Consider the following 21,573-nt stretch of genomic DNA (forward strand, 5'->3'; position numbering starts at 1 on the left):
CTTTTTTTCGCGTGAATACTGGTATCGGTGCATATCGGACATACGTGTATGCTCCAAGATTCCAATAAGCTCATAGACCTAGTAAACTACAGTGTTGGAAAGTACCGATGGTCTATCAGAAGTTACGTGAGAGCGATAAAGTAAGCCATAGAAATACATGTGATAGACAAGGATAACTATAATAAAGGCGTCTAATTAGTCAACGCCCATTTCGCCCTTCCACAAATAAGATCCACTTCTTATTTGTGGAAGGGCGAAATGAGCGTTGACTAATTAGACGCCTTCATTATAGCCATCCTTGTCTATCACATGGATTTCTATGGCTTACTTTATCGCTCTCACGTAACTCTATCGCATGGATTTCTATGGCTTACTTTATCGCTCTCACGTAATTTCTGATAGACCATCGGTACTTTCCTACACTGTAATCACTGTATAAGGTCTATGAATAAGCTGAATGTTCTTGCATATTTTCCCCTGTCCTCTCACGCATTTCCATTTCCGAACAGTTTTTTACTAACACATAACTAAGTAACTCTAAAACTATTCCCACAATGTGAGATTGGAATTTCTGAATATGTTTTATAAAGATTATTTTTTCTCTGTCGGAACCAAAACACATCAGCTACTGAACAGTAATCGCTAACCTGTTCTTCAGAATCTGTTCCGTTCTTTTCATTGACAGCAGACAGACTGACTGACAGATAAATCTTATTTTTGACAGAAAAATAAAATAATTTTAAGTTCAATATTTTTGTTTAAATTAATTTATAAATATGTCGATGAGACCAGACGACCATCGTAGAAAATGGGACAGAGATGAATACGAGAAATTAGCAGAAGAGCGTCTGAAAGAGGAAAAGTCTCAGAAAGAAGATAGTGAAAGCAAAAAGAAGGGCCCCCCTGTTAAAAGGGAACTATTAAAAACTCGTGAATACAAAGTTGATTTAGATTCTAAATTAGGAAAAAGTATTGTTATTAATAAAAATACACCAACATCTCAGTCCGGTGGTTATTATTGCAATGTTTGCGACTGCGTTGTTAAAGACTCAATTAATTTCTTGGATCATATCAATGGAAAGAAACATCAGCGTAACTTGGGTATGTCCATGAAAATTGAAAGAAGTTCATTAGATTCTGTAAAAAAACGATTTGAATTGAATAAGAAGAAAATGGAAGAGAAAAAGAAAGATTATGATATGGCTGCACGAATGCAGGAGATTGCCGAGGAGGAAGAGAAATTAAGAGAATACAGACGAGAAAAAAGAAAGGAAAAACGCAAGGCCGAGGAAATGTCAGAAGAACAAGAGCCTCAGAATGAGATAGCAAGTATAATGGGTTTTTCGGGTTTCGGATCTTCTAAAAAGAAATAATATAATGTAGCTTGTGCTTGATTAATTAAATTTAAGACATTTCTAATGATTATTCTTTATTATTGTTTGAGTGACAAGTTAATTTTATGTTTTATTTTAAAGTCATCTAGTCCTCTTTATCAAATCAGGTAGAGTCTTAAAAAAGTGAAGAATGTTATAGTCTCCATGGAACTTTGTACAATTTCAGCCTAAATAAAGATATGTACAGTGTAAAGAAAAACAAAAATGTATCAACTACCTTTCCATTTATATACTTTGCTGGCATTGGATCTTTTACATCAGGATCTTCGCAGACATTACTACATTTTACATCAACAATGCTATCCATGACATCTACTGCTAATTCTTTGAGAGTTTTTGCAGCGTCGATACCACAAACTTTGGCTATTTTGATGTAATAACAATCGATAATGTGTTTATAATTTCTAAAATCAAAATTTTAGTTCTTGTGTCTTTCCTTTTATGTAACCTACTACTTGCAAACCTCTGTCTCATCCTTATCCTGATACCAATCTGCCGAACCATCGCAACCATCTAGATCTTTTCGAAGTTCTTGTATGCAAGGATAGTACAAACCAAATCCTAAAAAAGAAAAAATAAGAATCCAAATTTACTAGTCGTTAGTAGTCTTTACGTCTTGAAAATTCAGGACTGTTGCATAATTTAGTATGTAACATTCTGGCTCCTCTCAATAATAATGAGTATAAATCTTGTTGATCTGTTACTTTACATGTTTGGAAATATATGTGAAATTTCTCTAATTGTTCTTTAACTCTCCTTCAAAAGAATATTTAGTACATAATTTAAATCATGGCAATATTAGTAACTAATTAAATTAAATGATGAACATCAAACCTGCAGTAATTATCTAAATTTGTCACAGTCTGTTCTATAAGGTTCTCTGGAGATGTCACCTCAATTTCTGCTAAATAATTCATCATTACCTTTTCGTCACACTCTGTTGATATGTCTCCTTTCACAGTAGTAGTTGATTGACAATCTAAAAGTTTATTCTATACTATGAAAAACGTTGTAACTTAACTTACTTATTGCTTTATAAAGAGCACAAATAAGTAATAAAATTATTTGCCGCATTTATTTGAAACTAGTTGACTGACATTTAAATATATCAGGCTAAAGAGGGAGCCACTAATTGTTTACAAATTTTGACAGCAAGATTTAGGTGTTTTCTAAAATTTATAAAAAGGAAAATATGCGGTTTTTACTAACAATTTTCATATTTAAAACAGTTACTTCGTCTTCTTTGTTTGTGAGCGACCAATGCAAATATATATGTAAGAATGCAAATTTACCATCATTGGAACTGGTAATTAATTTATTCTTGAGAAAAAAATTATAATCAATACACATTTTAATTTAATAATTATTTTAGGAAAACTATGAACAAGTCGTTTGCCAAAGGGGCTGCGGATTTTTCAATGCCATTAGATTTCAAGGTGACATTAATTTAAATGTTACAAAAAAGGAATGCCACATTTGTAAGTATTACCCTTTTTCTCGGTTTGCACAAGAAGTACGTATTAATAATTTGTAGCATGTGAGGAATCATACATTGTTAAAGAGGAAAGTGAAATATGTAAGACAGGCTGTGATCTTATAGCAAATCAAGAGGTAACTATTCAAATGATAACCAATCCACAAAATTAATCTTTATTTAATTTAGGTTTTTGTAACTGATTTTGTAATTGAGTCCGAAGAAAACATAGTATTAGCAAGCCCAGATCGTGAAATTGAGTTTGATCTTCTATCGGATCCAAGTATAAAAAGTCAACTTGAAACAGGAGTAGATTACAAAATACCCGAAACGCATATTAGGACAATGCCTATAGAAATAACTGAGGAAGAAATAACTGTTAAGGAATCTAGAGACTGGTTAGATTGCGCCTCTTACAACTCAGGTATACCCCGGTGGATTCTGTTATCAGCTATTCTATCAGCAGTTTTAATTGCGCTGTGGCTTAGTTTTTCAACAGAAAAACGCAACAACCAAGAACCAACAGTTATGTTGGACATTAACGACGATAAAATGATCCTGATTAGCGATGCCGGTGAGAAAGATCCAAAACTCTTGGAAACAAACCCAGGTATCTATAATAGTCAAGAGGTAAATTTTTCTGTACCCCCAAAATATTCAGTTGAGTGTGAGAAGGTTTAAGTGTGTTTATAAATCGATTTGTACTGTTTTAGGGTCATACTTTTTGCGTCACATTGATGTTTGGTATTTTCTAATAGTAATTTTCATATATCCAACTTTTTCTGGTTTGTGTGTGAGTGTATGTTGTTATCTAAGTAATAAGGTTTTTATATAAGGTAAATTGTAGAGTATTTGCAATTGCAAGTGGTGAGCGGTGAATGTGCAGGGTTTTTTATTATTAAAATGGTACTTTCTCGTTTGATTTCAAAAGATATTCGATAGGAATTGTAGCAGCGATTCATCAAAATATGATGGAAAATGTAACAAATAGGAGTAGAAAGGTCAAATATCTTTTATGGGTCAAATGTCCCTCACTCTCTATGAGTCATATCTAGCATCGAGATAGTAGTTAATTGAATGGAATGCTAATTGCACTATGTCTGATAAAAGTTATAGTTTTAAATTTTTATTTTTTGCCAAATCTGAAAAAGCTTGTGTAATGGAACTATTTATTATTTTTGACGTCACCTAAAATAGAACTGTTTCAATTACAACATACATCCTGCATATTCACCTATAAATTAAAAAAATATTCCATATTTTAGTGATTTTAAAATATGAAATGATGTCCCAGCTAAAATTTTTTATCCCAATATGTAGAAGGCAGTAAAACTAATGCTATATATCTATTAATATAGGAGATTGTTGTTAGAGGTCATTAAAACCTTAATGACCCTTAGGGTTTAAAGCTTTTCAAGTTATATAGTATCGGAAGTTAAAAAAAATTAAATTGCACAAGTTTTAAAATTGAGTACAACTGTTCTGTTCACATATGGCTATTTATTGCAATTTTATTGTTGCGCCATCAAAATGTTGCACATTAAAAATTTTTTGGCCTAAAATGATTCAAGGAAGTTACGACATGGACTTAGAAGACACACTGAATATGCACAACTTATAATAAGAGTAGGATTAAAGAATCCATATTAGTTAAGTGTGGAAAAATTCATCTAGAAATCGTTTAGTCCACTGTTTTCATATTTTAATATCACTTGAACGGTCAGCTACTGTTGCTTACCCTGTATAGTCTATGCTTGTGGCATTATTCTTAACATCTACATCACAATTATTAATAAACAGAACGTCCAAATTTTGCTTCTAAAATAAATGTTGGATTGAGAGTAACAGATTTTGTAATTTTTTAACATACTTATATCAGATTGCTTAAACAAGAAGTTGTGTAATGGATTGTGCAACATCAGTAAAAATACATAAAAATGACTATTATGTAACGCACATATGTATAATTTTAGGACTACTCGTTTTACCAAAAGATATATCTACTGCATATAAATCTACATACTTGTAATACTGTTTCATGGTACTTAAACGCACAATTATTTTGTTTTAATTTTTTTCTTAACGTGTAGCAGTTTAGATATTTCCTAGTCATATAATTAATAAAATCTAACTTCATTGCTGGACTGTGCTATGAGACTTTATTAGTTTTATTATTTTTGTATTCATTGAATTATTTTCGTATCAGATTTACTTTGGTCGCTTGGTAAAGTAAATAAAGTCGCATTAATTGACGAGTACATTTATCGTTCGGAGTTAAATTTTCATAACACCTTGACTGCCATTTCGAGAGTTCATAAGCAGAAAAGCTATTATGGCCTTTAGGAGACAACGAAAATCTTTGTAGAAGTATCTATAAACAATATTACATTGAATTGACCAAATGTAGAAAGGTTTTCACATATGTTTAAACGGCAAATATGAAATGATGAGAATACGGTGGTAGTCAATGTGTTGAAATGTACATATAGGGGGAAATATAATATTTTCTTAAAAATAGTGTGGTATACTCAATATTCGTTATTGTAAAATTTAAGAATAAATGTACTTCTGCTGTAATTACATGTAAAATTTTAATAAACATAATTGAAAGCATTTTATGTTGCAGTTTTTATTGTTGCCATAAATTCATTCTGTTTTATTAAGGAGACCCAACGTTGTTCTCCTTTGAGCAGGATTATTATTGCTGTTTTATGAAAGTTTCTGAATATAAAATTGTAAAACCAATCATCGTTTTGAAGTAAAGTGACACTGTTAGCAACATCTCCAACCCCAAATTGCACTAATTCAAATAAATAAATTCACAATGGTTGCTAAAGAAATGGCGGAAGGAAATGATCTTCAAAATGTCTTAAAAATTGATTTAGTGGAGTAAAGGTAGCTTAAAATATACATTATTTCGAAATAATTAACAGAGCCTTGGATTTTCATAAAACCTTTTACAATCACCTTGAAATGGCTTATAGAAAAAAGTTATAAACTTGTACTCTAATTATTTAATTGTTTAAACAATAAAAAAAATGGTTTTTCAAAGATTATTTTAAATAAATCAAAAAATTTCAAGCCAATTTTAATCAAATTGATACTATAGGGGTTTTCGAGGTCACTTAATGTTAAAAAATAAAAATTCAAAATGGCCGACTTTTTTTAAATAATTTATTAAAAAATGACAATTTTCAATGGAATTTTAATCAAATTGATATAGGGGTTTTCGAAGTCGCTGAACAAGAATATTACATCAGAAAATGAAAATTCAAAATGGCTGATCCAATATGGCCGACTTTTTAAAAAAATTTATTTAAAAATTACAAATTTCAAAGTAAATTTAGTTAAATTGACATTATAGGGGTTTTTGAGGTCTCTGAACAAGAATATTACTTATATCAGAAAATGAAAATTCAAAATGGCTAATCCAATATGGCCGACTTTTTTTAAACAATTTATTTAAAAATTATATTTTCAAAGCAAGTTTACTCATATTGATATTTTTAGGATTTTTCAGATCATTGAACAAATATAAAATGAAATAAACTCGTTAAATTTTAAAGAAATTTGAGTATGATGTTTAGGGTTCTGCAAAAAGTCAGTATATGAAATTCTTAATTCACAAATTTATTTAATATGAAAACGTATTTGCATATTAAAAATAGAAATATTAAAAAATAACAATATTCAATTTTCATTCTCTTGAATCATTCTCGTTCTTCTTTGACAAATGCTTGGCAATCACGACAATGAATTACGTTACCAAATAAATTCTACTACATAATTTCATCATAATAAAATATAGGTAAAACTGATTCTCGCGACAATTTATTGAAAAACCGTATTTTTTCGTATATTATATATTACAGAAACAAAAAAAAAAATTTTTTCATTGATTATAATTTGAAAATATATTGGTTAAACAACCGAAAAACATTTTTTTTTAATTTTATGTTTATTTAACAAAAATTTCATCGCTTTAGAACAAAAATTTTTTTTTGTGTTTAAATTTATTCATTCAACGTTTTAAATAAAACAAAATGGATCATCTTAAAGTACAGTTTTCAAGCTTCAATGCTCCTGTAAAGTTGTAATATCATATTTTGAACTAGTTATTGGACTTTGAAACGTGACCTAAAAAATCAAATGTGCCTTTTTTTTAAATTATTGAATATTTCGAGCGTTGTATTTTTCGAATTTAAAATTAAAATTTTTTTTTATCACACCTTTAAATGCTATTTCAAGAGTAATCTCTGAAAGTTTTAGATTTTTATGTTAAAAATTAAAAAATAGCAGATCTTTAATTAATTTTGTAGAAAATTCTACTGTTACGTAACTTTATTTACATACTGTTCCTGTAAATATTTTTTCGATTTTAAAATCATGATAACTTGTTAGCAACAAGATTCCTCTTTCATTTAAATTTGTGTGGAATTAATTTGATCAAACAGATCAAGTTATAATAAATTTAGTGGATAACGCGCGAGGACGCCCGCTACTCGTGTCCTACGCGCAAGTGCCTACACTACATTTTCTTACGATTTAAAAAAAAATTCTACAACCTAGTTTTCATTTTAGAAAATAACTTTATATACATTTTTCATGTAAAATTTCCCCTTTCTTTCGATTGGCACAATTAGTTTAAAAAAAAATTAATTTGTAAAGATATACAATAAACAATGGAATTTTGCAACTAATTTGTTAAATAAATAATCAAGCGTACACTCTACGGTTGGTAACTTTTTATATGTTGTTCCTAACACCCTCACAAGTGTATTCTCAAAAATTACCTGATCTGCTAATTTTTCCGAAGTCAAAATCTTATTTTACTCCACTAATTAGAATTTAATAATGTTGTGTCATAACCAATTTATTTTATTAAATTGCCACCTTTGTAGAGTCCTGAAACTTAGTTTAAACAAGTAGAAGCGCAATTCAGAGACTTGAATTGAACAGTGAATATTTTTTTAACTACATGTTTAGGATTCGTTCTGAAATTGTTTTATATTCATAATTGAAAATAAAAAACAAACCACTTGTTTTAAGAAAATAACGAGCGTTCAAATAAAAACGTGGTCAAGTTGGTTCTGAAAATTTGGACGTAGAGCGTAGCGTATAGCAAATGAACTTAAACGTCATCTGTCAAAGCGCTATATCGCCACTATCAATTTGAATATTTTCGTTTTAAAAAGCGTTTAAAATGGTGTTTTCTCAAGAACAAAAAGTGTTTATCATAGAGTCCTACTTTAGAAATGGACGCAAGATTGATGGAATATGGAAGTATTCTATTGAGGAATGTTTCATAGAATTTCAAAATCAATTTCCCGGCGTTGTTGAGTACAAAATTTTTCAAAGTGCAGTTCAGCGTTGTGTTAATGTTTTTCGTGAAACGGGCAGTGTAACAAGAAAAGAAGGAAGCGGGCGACCTAAAAAGCGGACTGAAGAATTAAAAGAAAATGTCCAACAAATAATGGAAAATGCGCCAAGAACTTCTGTACGTGTTTTATCACAAATGGTGGGAGTATCAGTCGGTACCTGCCACACAGTGTTAAAAAAAGCTCCTTTAATTGTTTGTTATTGTTATCACGATTATTCTTTAAAATAAAGTTATATAGTCATTAACGTTATTGAAACTGACAGCTGCTATACAGCTCGTTGAGAAATGAGGTTAAGTTGGTCGCTATAAGCTACTCCCTACGTTCGACCACGTTTTTATTTGAACGCTCGTTATAAAGAAACTACTACTATATAAAATTACTAAATTTATGTAATCAAATAATAAAGTATTTATATAAATAATACATATTTACAACAAATCGATATTAGTAATCAGCCGCTGTATTCGCCAAGTAATCTCTTCTCCCGATATTAGAGGCCTGTTTGTTTTGAAGAGCCTCCAGTTTGGGACAGTCCGTAATCCTATGACCAAGACCACCGCAATAACTGCACCCATGTTCACCTAAAAAATAAAAACATGGCTGAATAACAGGAGTAGTGAATAATAATATATCGCCCCTTCCCCCCACATTTCTCACTTCTGGGCTAATTTTTTTAATTAAAATAAAGCAGAAAATATTATTATTCGTATTACCCTGAAAATTTTTTAGAACCTTACCTCCCAGTTCCAGATATTTCTCATTTTCTGAGCAGAGCTCGGCAAGAAACGGTGGCACCTTCTGCTTAGCTTCTATCAGCAAGTGTTTCAAGTCCAACAGAACCGATTCATCATTGGATTTATTTATAAACGTAGTTGCTAAGCCCTTGTTCCCCGAACGACCTGTCCTACCAATTCTATGAACTGCAAAAGCAGAAAACAAATATTGTATCGTAATGCATATACAGTAAAGTCTCAATTTATAGACACTTCCGAATAGCGGACACTTCTAAATAACGAATTATTTTGCTTTTATGTGATTTACAATGTGGTTTTCTTTTATTACAATCCCTTAATAATGAATGCAAATATTATTTTTCACCAAGATACAAAAATACATGGTGTAACTTTAAGTGGGGTCAGTTTCTTAGGGGTAATAGTACGTAATCCCCTGAATACACATCTGAAACTCTTTTTTTTTTAATCAAATAAGGAGTCGAGTTATAATTAGTTTTTTAAAATGAACTTTCATACTTGTGTACGCTCCACTTTAATATTCACATATTACAAATACATGGATTGTAGGCAACCTACAGTGCATGTGAAGGGAGATAGTGCAGGTCAACGGTGACGAAGCGACTAAAGCGTGCTGTTATTTGAGGTTACACTAGTTTCTCCAGCGGCGGGGTACAAGCCTCCTCCTCCTGAACCTCCGAAATTTTTCGATTAAGTCGTATCAAGATGGGGTTTTTTGTATTCAGTTTCTAAAATTATGTGAAAAAAATATAGCAACTTTGTATTATGTTTTTCGGCCAAATTGCATTTCTGCAGTGCAAAATGCATCCGGAAAAATGCATTTTTTAAAGTCACCTAGAAAAAATTCATAAATCAATTAATAATGCCTGAAATGGACTCAAATCAGGGTCCTGGTGGTTTTCGAGGTCGCTGATCTCGAATATGACCTTTAAATTGGTCCATCGCCGACCTGGAGCTTAGGATTGATGATGAACGTCATCTCCGAGGCTTCTCCTGAATTTCACTCTTAAATGCAACGAGACTTGACACCCGGGGTTTTTCGGGTCGCTGATTCCTAATCGGCCGTCGGCGAGTACTCCCCGGACACCTGGTGCATCGGAACCTGGACATAGACGTCATCTCCGGGAGTTTTCCTGTAAAATTCGCGTAAACGAGCCGAAAATCGCATCAAGGTGTTTTTCGGGGCGCTCTTCTCAAATCTGGACCTAGATATTGACGTCATCGCCAGAAAAATCAATAAACAGTGAATTTTCAATATATTTGAAACTGCGTTAATACTGCAATAACTTGTTTGGAATTGTTGATCTCATTTAAAGAATGCAAGATGAAAATAGAGGGAATAAATTGAATGAATGTCACAATGTATGCAAGATGTTTCAAAAACAAATCAAAATCATTTATTTCCAAATCAATTGCCATTTCTACCTATTCTTAACTTCAATTTAATTTAACTCAAATATAATCTAACTCCATTTTATCCTATTCTAATCAACTATTAACTTTAATTTGAAAATATTCTACTACATATCATTTTCATCATTAACTGACATATAGGGCCCGGATAATTTTTCGAGGGCCCCGGTCTGGGGGCCCACAGACGTGCATGCGTCATATTATAAGATGATTTCGAGAAGAACACCCTGAAAAACCCCCTGATGCGATTTTCGGCTTGTTTACGCGAATTTTACAGGAAAACTCTTGGAGATGACCTCCATGCCGAGATTCCGGTGCACCAGGTGTCCGGGGTGTGCTCGCCGACGCCAGATTAGGAATCAGCGACCCGAAAAACCCCCGGGTGTTAAGTCTTGTTGCATTTAAGAGTGAAATTCAGCACCAATTTGAAGGTCATATTCGGGATCAACAACCCTCGAAAACCCCCAAGACCCTGATTTTAGTCCTTTCCAGGCATTATTAACCTAGTTATGAATTTTTTCTAAGTAACTTTAAAAAATGCATTTTTCCGAATGTATTTTGCACTGTACAAATGCAATTTGGCCGAAAAACATAATAATAAGTTGCTACATTTTTCCACATTTTAGAAAGCTAATGCAAAAAATCCCATCCTGATACGACTTGATCGAAAAATTTCGGAGTTTTCAGCTCTTTTTGTATTTTCTCAATTAAATCACTTTCTAAAGTTTTGTTGTTGAATTTTAATATTAATTATACATAAAAAAAAATTACCATTGATAATTAAGATTAAGAAGATAGATATATAGAACGTTGTACGCTAATGAATACGAACAAATATGTATTTTCATATATTACAAGCCACATGACCGACAAGCTTAGGCAACCAACATTGCACGAGTGGTACTGTCAACTAAAAATCCCTAAATCTTAGTGTCACCACAGATTAATAATTTGTTTACAATGAACGATGACAAACCATTAGGTCTACATCATATAATGCTGATTGATTAAAATGTATTTCTAATGTCTTTGTTTTAATAATGTTTAATTTTACTGAAATTTAATTGCCAAGGTTAAGGCTATATATTTGTAAGGATATTATTGTCAAAGCTTAGTACTACCAATTTTTTTTTTTTTTCATGTTTCATATACACTGCTGGCAACGGTACATGCTGCCTTTACATGAGAGCGACAAAGTAAAGTAAAGAAATCCGAGCAATAGACAAGGATGGCTATAGTGAAGACGTTTCATAAGTCATAGTCACTCCCACTTTTAACCGAGCACATCCAAAAACGGGCGGTGACTAGATTATGAAACGTCTTTAAAATAGCCATCCTTGTCTATCGTACAAATTTCTATGACTTACTTTGTCACTCTCACGTAAAGGCTGATGGACTATGTGGATTTTCCAGCCGTGTATTTAGTTTCATACATAAATATGGTATTTTTTTTGTATGCATTTTCATAATTATATAATATGTTTTTTTTTTCAATATTAATATACTAAATACACGAGGAAACCTATTTTTTTTTTCACCAGTCAACCACACCTGTAAATAACGTATAACTGACATTTTACGATTTCCCATGGGTGTCCGCTATTAGGGGGTACTGCTGTACTAACCGTAATTTTCTACATCATCTGGCATGTCGTAATTTATAACATGTTGAATATCGGCAAAATCTAAACCTTTAGAAGCCACGTCTGTAGCTACGAGTACGTCCTTTTCTAGTTTCCTAAAAGCTTCTACTGATCTAGACCTTTCCTCTTGATCTACAACAAACAACTGTTGAGAAAATGTCAATTTTAATGGAATCGTGAAGATGCCTTACCTTTCCCTCCATGTATGGCAACTGCTTCGACGCCTTTTAGCAACAGATACTCGTGAATAGCATCAACGTCCTGTTTCTTTTCGGCAAAAATAAGAACCGGAGGGGGCGTTTTTTGTAAACATTCCAACAAATATACTATCTTCGCTTCCTGTTTGACGTACTCGACTTCCTGAAAAGTACGTTTGGCTCAATTCTGTATGATAAAATTCAGAATGGCATCAATTATACCTGTACAACGTTCATGGAAGCTGCTCCTGCCCTGCCGACGTTAATAGTGACAGGTTTCACCAATGCCGACCTAGCAAAGTTCTGAATCTTCTTCGGCATCGTAGCAGAGAAAAGTAATGTCTGTCTTTGCCCCTGAAAAGTGCTGTTTGTAACAAGAAATGTAGATATAAACGTTAAATCTTACATTGAAGTATGAAAATATCGTTCTAACATCTTCCTCAAAGCCTAAATCTATCATTCGATCAGCTTCATCCATACATAGATACCTACAGACTGATAGTTTCACTATTTTCTTCTCCAACATATCCATTAGTCTACCCGGTGTGGCTACCATGATATGTACACCCCTAAAAATGTTTCAATTAAAATAAAACGACAATTAATCCTTAGCAGTTTACTTTTGAATTACTTCTATAGCTTCAGTGACTGGCACACCTCCAATCGCCAAAGAACACCGAATCTCAGGCATGCCAAACTTTCGTAAGCTGTTGCAAAAGTGCAAGATAATATCATAAGTTTGTTTCGCCAGTTCTCTCGAAGGACAAATAACGAGTCCGTACGGCCCTTCATTTTTTATGAAAGGTAGTTTTACTTCTTGCTCCAAACAGAACATTATTAAAGGGAGTACGAACACTAATGTTTTTCCAGAACCCGTAAAAGCAATTCCGATCATGTCTCTCCCTGACAATCTGAAATAAATATCAGCATAAAATGTATGTTCAAAGTAATGTGCTTATTAGTGTGTGTCAGTGGCAATGACATTTACGATATAGCATACATTTTAGAGACTATATCTCACCCGAACTTGAAATATGTCGATAGATAGCTATCCAAATAGTTAATTGTTCGCTAGGCGTCTCACCTATATCATACTGATGAAAACTAAGAAGTTTTAGACTGGTTTATGTGTGTTTTTCTTCTGTCAAATTGTTTTAGCTATTTACTAGATATTGAGAGTGTAATTTAACGTTAGGCAAAGCATGTAGCTCACAATGTATCCGTTTTCCACAATATCATCAGTTAAGAATTTACTTACACTGTTGGAATTCCCTGGATTTGAATAGGTGTAGGTTTTTTTATATGTTTTTCTTTCAATCCCGCAATAATGCCTTCATGGAGCTTCATTTCTCTGAACGTTTTTAAAGGAGGCGGTATTTCTTCACCCTCAACTAATATACGTAATTCACTTCTCAATTTGTTGTGTCTGCTTTCTGGCATTTGTAAAATGTATCTTGGTGGCTTCCAGCTAAAAAAAAAATACAATTTTTTAACTTGTTACATATAATATGCATAAATTTACTATAATTACCTTGTTTTTATTGGATCGCTATATTGTATTCCTTTTGCTAATTCTGATACACCCATAAGAGCCTTCTTTTCTGCTACTATTTCTAAGATTTCCTCTTCTTTTTTCAACTGTCTCTCCACGGCACTCACTTTTTTCGCTATAGAATCATACATACAATATAAACTTCATCAAAAAAGAAACTATATATTAAATTACCTTCAGCTAGCTTCCTAAGTTCGGTATGTTGGTCCAAAAGTGGAATATTGTTTTTTCTACCCCATATTTCATCCTCCTCTTCATCTTCATTCGTTTCATTCTCGCTTGATGATTTAGGTTTACTTTGTTCCGCTTCCTTTAACTAAAAACCTCAATATTAATACAGATAATAATACAGTATATTTATAACAACCTGTCCAATTCTGCCCAATTTAAGCAACTGTTGCTTCTTTCTTTCTTTCACTGGAACATAAGGGACATAGTTATCATCGTCACTTTCAGAACTGCTTCTATCTTTCTCCTCACGACGGTACCTCTGAAATTTAAACAAATAAGGAACATGTATAACTAAAACAGAATTAAAATAAACTCACTTTAACGGGTGGTTCTTGTTCCTCTGTGTTGCTCATTTTTACGTTTTTGTTTACAAAACAAACGTTTTCAATTTAACCTCATTTTTAGTTGTCATTGGTTGTCATTTAAGTTATTCTTTGACAGTTATGGGTGTGTTCAGTTATTCAACCGAAAAGTAGTGTTCGAAAATTTATAAAAAAAAATTCCGCCGGTAACTTTACAACAGTAAATAATTCGTTTTTCAAGATGTCTCACCAGTATAGCCAATGCCAATATACTTTAAGAAAATATTCCCTAATGCAAACATCAAAAATTACGTCAACAAACATTGACAAATGACAGCTGTAGTTGACATTTGTTTAATGTGAGCGTATCGCTTAACAAACCTTTTTTTAATTCCAGTAAAGAAAAATTATTATTTAAGGTAAATCCAATCACAATGATATCGTTTTGCATTGACCTAACAATTTAACACATATTTTAGCTATGGACGCCATTGATTTACTGGAAAAACGAATTGAAGCTTTGGAATTGCAGGTCCTCGCAAAAGATACTAGTTCTGTTGCAAATCAAACCCAAGCAATAACCGATTTACTAATGCAAACTCACACTATGATAACTTCTGCTTTAAGTTGCCGTGAAGCCATAACATCAATACTTCAACATATGACGACTATTAACGAATATCTAGACCCAAGTTATGGAGAGAACGTGTTAGAAGTTGAAGCCAAACGTCATTACCTTCTCGAATTGTACCCCGAGTTAAAAGATACCGTTAAGTTGATTGGTACCTTTGAAAATTTAATACCTTATGCAGATTCTGCAAATATAATAAAAGTTACGGAACTATCGGAAAAATTGGATCGTTTGGCCGTGAACAACTTAAGTATTTATGAAGAAAGTGTTGAAGTTACACAGAACGTATTGGCGTCTTTACAGAAGTACAATGATATTACAGGATCTATTAAAGTGTTATTCGCCCAACTCGATCGAGCTGTAACCGATTTAGAAAATGCATTGCAACCCAGATTTACTACCGAAGAATAAAATTTTACTGCATTTGTCTTATTTATTATATTCCTTTAACATTTGTTACTTAGCTTTTAATAAAACAATCTATTAGTAAGAAATGGGAGCATTCTTATCTTGATACTGAGTAAATTATAAATTTTTAAAAGTGGAAATATTAAGAAAAATTTTATTAATCCACTTTTCTTAATATTATTTTAATAAGGTTGCAAAGTAAATACATTAAATGCATATTATTGCACAAACGTGAAATACGAATTTATTGATTGACTAACGGCAACGACAAAGAATAAAATGAGATATACGTCAGAGGGATATGTTATATGTGGTAGGCTCGATGCTCGGTAGGCTAAATGATCATTCTGTTTCATGACTTGTAGGTGTGATTAATGTAACCATTCGAATACGATCCAAATTATTTGATCCTGATCATATGTATTTCACTTGTTTCATGCTTTGGCTCACTTATTTTTTATCTACCACTTCAGAATAAACTAAGGTTAAGGTTTTGGAATTTTTTAAATTAAAGAAATATTCTTTTATTTTATTAAGCAAAAATAAATTAAAAAACACATTTTTACAAAATATGCCTCTGTGTTCAGCAAGATGTGGAAATAATGCAATTTTAAAGGTATGTACTCATTACGATGCAATGTTTCTATTTCTGAACACATTTGTTTTAGAGGCCTAAAACGGGAGATACTTTATGTAAGGAATGTTTTTTCGAAGCCTTTGAAAATGAAATTCACTTTACCGTTACAAAGGCAAAATTATTTAAACCAAACAGGACGGTGGCCATTGCAGCATCTGGTGGTAAAGATTCGACTGTGTTAGCCTACATTATTAAACTGCTCAATGAGAAATATAATTACGGGCTTAAACTGGTTCTCTTATCAATAGACGAAGGTATTACTGGCTACCGAGATGATAGTTTGGACACAGTAAAACAAAATAGAGACGATTACGAAATGCCCCTAAAAGTTTTGAGTTATAAAGACTTGTATGGCTGGACAATGGATGAGATTGTGGCAGAAGTAAGGTTAAAAATCCTAATAAAGTAGGAAAGTAATGTTCATTTTTAGATAGGAAGGAAAAACAATTGTACATTTTGTGGAGTATTCCGCAGACAAGCATTAGATAGAGGGGCAAATTTATTAAAAGTGGATTACTTAGCTACTGGTCACAATGCTGATGACATTGCAGAGACTGTGTTAATGAATATATTACGAGGTGACTTGGCACGATTAAATAGGTGTACTTCCATTATTACTGTAAGTAATAGAATAAAATAAAACGGGAAAAATTACGTAATCCATTTAGTGCGATACAAAATCACTGTTACTGAAGATGCAGTAAGCACTAATATTTAATTTTTTTAGGATAGTGGAGATGGCATTCCTAGAGTGAAACCTTTGAAATATGCTTACGAAAAAGAGATTGTAATGTATGCATATTTTAGGAAATTGGTATATTTTTCTACAGAATGTGTTTTTGCTCCCAATGCCTATAGAGGACATGCACGAGTTTTGTTAAAAGACTTGGAAAAAATAGATCCGTCGATTATAATGAACATTATACAGTCGGGTAAGCCCTTGTATTGTTTATTTAAGCCTTGTTTTATCATGTAATTTTTAGGTGAATCGATAAAAGTGAACGAAACCGCCACAATGCCTACATTGACAAACTGTACGCGCTGCGGTTATGTGTCTTCTCAAGAAATTTGTAAAGCTTGCGTTCTTTTAGAAGGTCTTAACAAGGGATTACCAAGATTAGGTATTGGGAAGTCGAGTAAAGTGAAAAGGATATTGCAGGAAAATGAGAAAAAGAACGGCCGATGTTGTAGTACAGATAAAAGAAAGACATGCGGAACAGTAAGTAATGAAATTAGTATAGAAGATATAGGAGACAAGAAATGCTCGTGCAATGGATCCGAGAGAATTCGACCTAAAGGTGACGAGCTTGTGATAGACAAATTAACTATATAAATATAATTTTATTTGTAATTTATATACATTGTTTAAAAAAGAAGTGAAATATATATTATAAAACATATGCAACTGCCTTTTTTTCTATTGCTTGTCGACATACTGGGCAATTCTCTGTTATGTCCACCGAACAATCTTCACATAAGCAGACATGGCCACAGGGCAATAAAATTATCTGTAAAAAATTCAACAAAGTTGTGAAAAATAAAAGCATGATAAAATCTTAAGTTTTCAGTTGGATTTTAAATAGATAAACTTACTGGACAACTAAGTGAACCAATTGATTAAAATATTTACTTTTTAAATAAACCAACAAATCGTCTTTGATCGTGAAAAACCTCCTATATATAAATTACAGGAGGGAGAAAAAACATTTTCTTATTGTTTTCTTTTAAAACTAAAGAACTGGCAAAGAACTAAAATAATACAAAAAGCTCTTGGTGAAACAAAATTATGTTACTGCAACTAATCCTTAACCTTTATTCACAACCAGCCAATTACAATTAGTACTTAGAATTAATATTATACCTAGGGCGAAAACTAATTTACAATGAAGGTCAAGTATTTCCCAATACCCAAGTAAACCCAATGTTTTTTGCCGGAACTGCGCTTATCCCCTGGCAACATTGTTTATTGTACGATAATAATTTAAACAAACATTCACATTTGAGGTTAGGTGATTTGTCATTTACTCATTTCTAGTGATGGGACTACTCGAATGAAAATTATCGATTATGAAAATCTCTCGAGGTATCACATAGATTCATTTGATTATTCGGAGACGAATGGCAGTGGCCATAGCGTTACTAACGCCAATCGTCACTCGTCACCGAATAATGCAAATGCGCTGCTCGAGCGAGAGCGCAGGTGTTTTGATTGTTCCAACGCCCTAACGAGCTACAAAACCTCGAGATAAGACGGCCAAGAGGATGGATGAGACAATCGAATATCACCGCATAAAAAAAGATATGCAGTAATTTTATGAGTGGCATCGCGCGGTTTTGAGGGGCGGTTTAGAAGGAGGCTTTATTTAGCAAGGATAGAAATTCATATGAATGAAAATAATACAAAAATTATGTTTTCTATATAATAATTTTTTTTCAAAAACCCAAACAATGGATCTCTTTAGGCGGCAACTACTCATTATAAACACATGCTGCTGAACCACTCAACTGACAACGAAGAAATGCCGCAGTCCGCGAAAGTCATTCATTTACCTAGCGTCAACATGTTTCGCATATAATTTGGGATAGGTCGGAAATTTTCAAAATAGACTTTCGATTATATATCATTCGAATGATCATTCGATTATAAAATTAATTCAAACGGTAACCTCTCGATTATTTAGTTCATTCGATTATTCCCATCACTAATAATATTTAAAAAGAGGCTAGGCTACCTTTGATCTTTAAAAACACACACACAGATAGATAGTTCAGGGTAATCTCAAACAAATGCTCTCGCTAGCTGGGAGTGTAAGCTCTCAAGAAAAAACTAATTTTTCTTGATTCGTATACAAACTCTCATAATATCACAGAAATTTTGCAATACGAATACTTCATGCTGAAAGTCTTGAACACACACTACACGCAGCACTACAACCAACTCATAGACCGAAAAATTGAAATCTAAAATAAATGTAATGGAAAGAAGCGATGGCATATCGGCTGTTCTCATTTAATAATTGAATTAACATTGACAATTTGTTTCTTGCCCATTTGGCACCCTGTTATTATATAGACGCGTATAGACTTGCGAGCTGAGCGGCTCATGAGCCCGTCATAAGACGCTGGTAGAAAAAATGAATGCCCGAGCCTCCCATGAGCATTAAATGAGCCGGCATTGTTCGCGAGCAAATCCACCTCACCGTTCAGTTTGTGTATTCATTTGAAAGATGTCTGAACAAGAAACTCTGTTTGCCATAATGGTTGCAAGTGGAGCAAATATAAAAGTACGTCTCCATCCGGCTAGGTCGCCATGGTTTAATTTAAAAAGCTTGTTCACTCTTACGAGCCTGTAGTTTTGCCGTCCAAACTGACACTGAGCATACCTTTGTGCTGGCCAGAAAAACCGACTCCAGTCGGCTCGAACTACACTCAAAACCTGGCAATACTAGTTATGTGAGTGGCTCATAAGCCGCTCAACTCGCAAGTCTATATGCGGCTTATCATCCACATACTAATATTAGTTATTTTAATAAGTCATACAAAAAGTATTAATTTTTAAAATTCCTTTGAATATTTTTATAACTGGTGTTTCGTTCGCGACAAAAAAAATATGGTAACTTAAAAATGAATGTCGCCAGATATACAAAAGCAATATTTTTTACAAAAAGATAATAACAGGCTACACTTGCAAGAGCACACATACAAGCAACTTTGGGAACTGCCCAGTGGCGGAACAGGACAAGAGTTTAGTGCAGTTTAAAAAATTCATTTCAGAGCCTTCATATATGATTACAAGCCACGCGATCAGTCATTTTGTTTGGAACAATAATTTTATTTACTTCACGTTGGCAATTAATTTTCAGAAAAATTAAAAATTATTAAAACAATAAGATCAAGATTACATTCTTATTCAACCAATCAACGATTGCATTATCCCGAGCGTAGGCATAACCGTTTGTCATTGTTCATTGTAAACGAATTATTAATATTGGTGACACCAAGATTTACGGCTTTTTCGTTACCAGTACCAGTTGTGCAAGGTTGGGTTGCCTATGATCGGCCGTCACGTGGCTTGTAAACATTTATGAATAATAAATAACTGAACCATTTATTTTATTAAAAAATAGTATTTTACCCCTAAAAAACTGACCTCACTTAAAGTTGTACCACGTATACTCCCCAAAACAGAAGCTTCTTACCTCTATTGGATTTGTTTTACATACAACGCATTGCTGATTCTCAGGTAAATCTTCATCTCTTATTCTCCTGCGCCTTTCTCTTCTGGACTCCTCGATTTGCAATTTTCTTTTGGCCTCTTCTTCCAATTCTATCCTGTACCTCCAATACTTCCTCACAATCAAACCACCCAGAATAATTCCAATCGATCCGAATATTATGCAGAGCAACCTATAGTTCTTCTTTGAATCATTCAGTTTCTTTACGAGAGACGTAATCTGCATGTTTGTCAGATAAAAAGGTGCACTGTTAGAAGGAGGTTGTAGCTTCAGCGTACCATCTTTGGCGTACACTAGTTCTCCTATTCCAGTTATCATTGTTCCTTTCCGAAGCATTTTTTCAGTTGACTGGACACCTCTTTGACGAATTCCAGCAAAAAAGCCCCATATGTGGTCCATTACACTTGGCACGGTAGGGTGGAAAGTATCAGATATCACATCCATATCTATGATATAACAATGATTATAAAGCCACAACTAAAAATTTAAACTTATACACTCACCTAAAACATCTGCGGCTAGTGGATCACAGATTTCTATTTGCATGCCTTTAGTTTCAAGAGCAAACGGCATTACATTATGAACTTCTTGTATTGTGCGTTCGGAATCAGCCCAAAATCCCGTAGTACTCCTCTGAACCACATGTTCTTTGATACGTAGTAGTTGGACAACTCCAGAGACGTTTGGATTATTGATACTTATAATAGGATTTCCTAAAGGTTTAACAGTTCCTCGAACTGACACATAGGATAATTTTTTTTCTGGGTGAGTTTCAACTATTTCTTTCAAATTTTTATCAATTTCCAAATAGGGAGCTCCCTAAAAGTACGAAGCATAATAATAAATTTAAGCTTAAAAGTTATTTATTATAAAAACCTGTATCATCATCATTGCATTTTTATTCTTGTAATATTGTTTAATGCATGCTGCTAGGATTAAGGAATCCACACCTAGAGCGATAGTTTCGGCTAAATATTCCATTTTTTTTATATTCACAACCAATTTTGCTCAAATCATTTCCTACTTCTTGGCACCAGAGCAGCTTGTTTGCTGGTAGTAATCTATTTGTGTAAAATAAATTAATTAATTAATCTCTGGCAATTTTTTTTGCTACCTAATTTGTAAACTTTTAATTTTCATTTTTATGTCAAATTACATCATAAAAACTGAATAAATATTTATATTATTGGCCACACTGATTTCGATGTTCGGAATATTTGAACTACTTATTCAATTAACAATATTTCTTGTTATCAACATTTACTACCTAACGAAATTTAGTAATAAATATCATCGTTTCCTTTAATATATTGGAAAATTATT

General features: G+C 32.8%; 7 protein-coding genes across 8 annotated transcripts; 4 read left to right on the forward strand and 3 right to left on the reverse strand.

The window, feature by feature from the left end:
• Window positions 1-692: 692 nt before the first annotated feature.
• Window positions 693-1,440, forward strand: LOC108912545 (zinc finger matrin-type protein 2). Its single transcript, XM_018717800.1, has one exon. It carries the CDS (start codon window positions 777-779, stop codon window positions 1,371-1,373), a length of 597 nt encoding a protein of 198 aa, XP_018573316.1. The 5' UTR covers window positions 693-776; the 3' UTR covers window positions 1,374-1,440.
• Window positions 1,399-2,431, reverse strand: LOC108912554. Of its 2 annotated transcripts, none has more exons than XM_018717817.1 (4): window positions 2,008-2,287; window positions 1,850-1,955; window positions 1,612-1,798; window positions 1,399-1,561 (listed from the first exon to the last, which is right to left on the reverse strand). In XM_018717817.1, exons 1-4 carry the CDS (start codon window positions 2,048-2,050, stop codon window positions 1,493-1,495), a joined length of 405 nt encoding a protein of 134 aa, XP_018573333.1. In that variant the 5' UTR covers window positions 2,051-2,287; the 3' UTR covers window positions 1,399-1,492. The 2 variants fall into 2 exon arrangements, with proteins under 2 accessions (XP_018573333.1, XP_018573326.1); XM_018717810.1 differs by adding an exon at window positions 2,318-2,431 and having other exon boundaries at window positions 1,426-1,798; window positions 2,008-2,150.
• A 112-nt stretch (window positions 2,432-2,543) lies between these two features.
• Window positions 2,544-5,475, forward strand: LOC108912538 (transmembrane protein 59-like). Its single transcript, XM_018717790.1, has 4 exons — window positions 2,544-2,700; window positions 2,767-2,872; window positions 2,929-3,005; window positions 3,058-5,475. Exons 1-4 carry the CDS (start codon window positions 2,587-2,589, stop codon window positions 3,547-3,549), a joined length of 789 nt encoding a protein of 262 aa, XP_018573306.1. The 5' UTR covers window positions 2,544-2,586; the 3' UTR covers window positions 3,550-5,475.
• A 3,145-nt stretch (window positions 5,476-8,620) lies between these two features.
• LOC108912397 (ATP-dependent RNA helicase abstrakt) lies at window positions 8,621-14,452 on the reverse strand. The gene is made up of 12 exons (XM_018717602.1): window positions 14,355-14,452; window positions 14,174-14,296; window positions 13,981-14,122; window positions 13,786-13,921; window positions 13,513-13,722; window positions 12,875-13,165; window positions 12,661-12,823; window positions 12,477-12,608; window positions 12,249-12,417; window positions 12,040-12,189; window positions 8,987-9,169; window positions 8,621-8,830 (listed from the first exon to the last, which is right to left on the reverse strand). Exons 1-12 carry the CDS (start codon window positions 14,388-14,390, stop codon window positions 8,694-8,696), a joined length of 1,872 nt encoding a protein of 623 aa, XP_018573118.1. The 5' UTR covers window positions 14,391-14,452; the 3' UTR covers window positions 8,621-8,693.
• A 217-nt stretch (window positions 14,453-14,669) lies between these two features.
• Window positions 14,670-15,395, forward strand: LOC108912428 (dynactin subunit 3). Its single transcript, XM_018717652.1, has 2 exons — window positions 14,670-14,758; window positions 14,819-15,395. The coding sequence occupies exon 2, from the start codon at window positions 14,821-14,823 to the stop codon at window positions 15,379-15,381; it is 561 nt and encodes a 186-aa protein (XP_018573168.1). The 5' UTR covers window positions 14,670-14,758; window positions 14,819-14,820; the 3' UTR covers window positions 15,382-15,395.
• A 424-nt stretch (window positions 15,396-15,819) lies between these two features.
• LOC108912507 (cytoplasmic tRNA 2-thiolation protein 1) lies at window positions 15,820-17,406 on the forward strand. Its single transcript, XM_018717749.1, has 5 exons — window positions 15,820-15,994; window positions 16,047-16,397; window positions 16,446-16,634; window positions 16,743-16,947; window positions 16,999-17,406. Exons 1-5 carry the CDS (start codon window positions 15,950-15,952, stop codon window positions 17,346-17,348), a joined length of 1,140 nt encoding a protein of 379 aa, XP_018573265.1. The 5' UTR covers window positions 15,820-15,949; the 3' UTR covers window positions 17,349-17,406.
• Window positions 17,350-21,386, reverse strand: LOC108912516 (mitochondrial E3 ubiquitin protein ligase 1). The gene is made up of 4 exons (XM_018717760.1): window positions 21,127-21,386; window positions 20,754-21,069; window positions 20,215-20,696; window positions 17,350-17,523 (listed from the first exon to the last, which is right to left on the reverse strand). The coding sequence occupies exons 1-4, from the start codon at window positions 21,229-21,231 to the stop codon at window positions 17,404-17,406; spliced, it is 1,023 nt and encodes a 340-aa protein (XP_018573276.1). The 5' UTR covers window positions 21,232-21,386; the 3' UTR covers window positions 17,350-17,403.
• Between the last annotated feature and the right edge of the window lie 187 nt (window positions 21,387-21,573).

Source organism: Anoplophora glabripennis, unplaced genomic scaffold, assembly GCF_000390285.2.
Source record: "Anoplophora glabripennis isolate ALB-LARVAE unplaced genomic scaffold, Agla_2.0 scaffold35, whole genome shotgun sequence".
NCBI lineage: Eukaryota > Metazoa > Arthropoda > Insecta > Coleoptera > Cerambycidae > Anoplophora > Anoplophora glabripennis.

Bases quoted from the DNA above. Each gene is read 5' to 3' on its own strand.
- LOC108912538 (XM_018717790.1), top strand. From the start codon at position 2,587: ATGCGGTTTTTACTAACAATTTTCATATTTAAAACAGTTACTTCGTCT. The intron at 2,701-2,766 runs GTAATTAATTTA...TAATTATTTTAG, and splicing joins ATTTACCATCATTGGAACTG to GAAAACTATGAACAAGTCGT. The intron at 3,006-3,057 runs GTAACTATTCAA...TATTTAATTTAG, and splicing joins ATCTTATAGCAAATCAAGAG to GTTTTTGTAACTGATTTTGT.
- LOC108912507 (XM_018717749.1), top strand. From the start codon at position 15,950: ATGCCTCTGTGTTCAGCAAGATGTGGAAATAATGCAATTTTAAAG. The intron at 15,995-16,046 runs GTATGTACTCAT...CATTTGTTTTAG, and splicing joins GAAATAATGCAATTTTAAAG to AGGCCTAAAACGGGAGATAC. The intron at 16,635-16,742 runs GTAAGTAATAGA...TAATTTTTTTAG, and splicing joins GGTGTACTTCCATTATTACT to GATAGTGGAGATGGCATTCC.
- LOC108912428 (XM_018717652.1), top strand. From the start codon at position 14,821: ATGGACGCCATTGATTTACTGGAAAAACGAATTGAAGCTTTGGAATTG.
- LOC108912545 (XM_018717800.1), top strand. From the start codon at position 777: ATGTCGATGAGACCAGACGACCATCGTAGAAAATGGGACAGAGATGAA.
- LOC108912397 (XM_018717602.1), bottom strand. From the start codon at position 14,390: ATGAGCAACACAGAGGAACAAGAACCACCCGTTAAA. The intron at 14,123-14,173 runs GTTGTTATAAAT...TGAGGTTTTTAG, and splicing joins AATTGGGCAGAATTGGACAG to TTAAAGGAAGCGGAACAAAG. The intron at 12,824-12,874 runs GTAAACTGCTAA...AAACATTTTTAG, and splicing joins GCTATAGAAGTAATTCAAAA to GGGTGTACATATCATGGTAG.
- LOC108912554 (XM_018717810.1), bottom strand. From the start codon at position 2,050: ATGTTACATACTAAATTATGCAACAGTCCTGAATTTTCAAGAC. The intron at 1,956-2,007 runs GTAAAGACTACT...TTTCTTTTTTAG, and splicing joins CAGTCCTGAATTTTCAAGAC to GATTTGGTTTGTACTATCCT. The intron at 1,799-1,849 runs GTAGTAGGTTAC...TTTTGATTTTAG, and splicing joins GATGAGACAGAGGTTTGCAA to AAATTATAAACACATTATCG.
- LOC108912516 (XM_018717760.1), bottom strand. From the start codon at position 21,231: ATGGAATATTTAGCCGAAACTATCGCTCTAGGTGTGGATTCCTTAATC. The intron at 21,070-21,126 runs GTTTTTATAATA...TCGTACTTTTAG, and splicing joins ATGCAATGATGATGATACAG to GGAGCTCCCTATTTGGAAAT. The intron at 20,697-20,753 runs GTGAGTGTATAA...GTTATATCATAG, and splicing joins ACTAGCCGCAGATGTTTTAG to ATATGGATGTGATATCTGAT.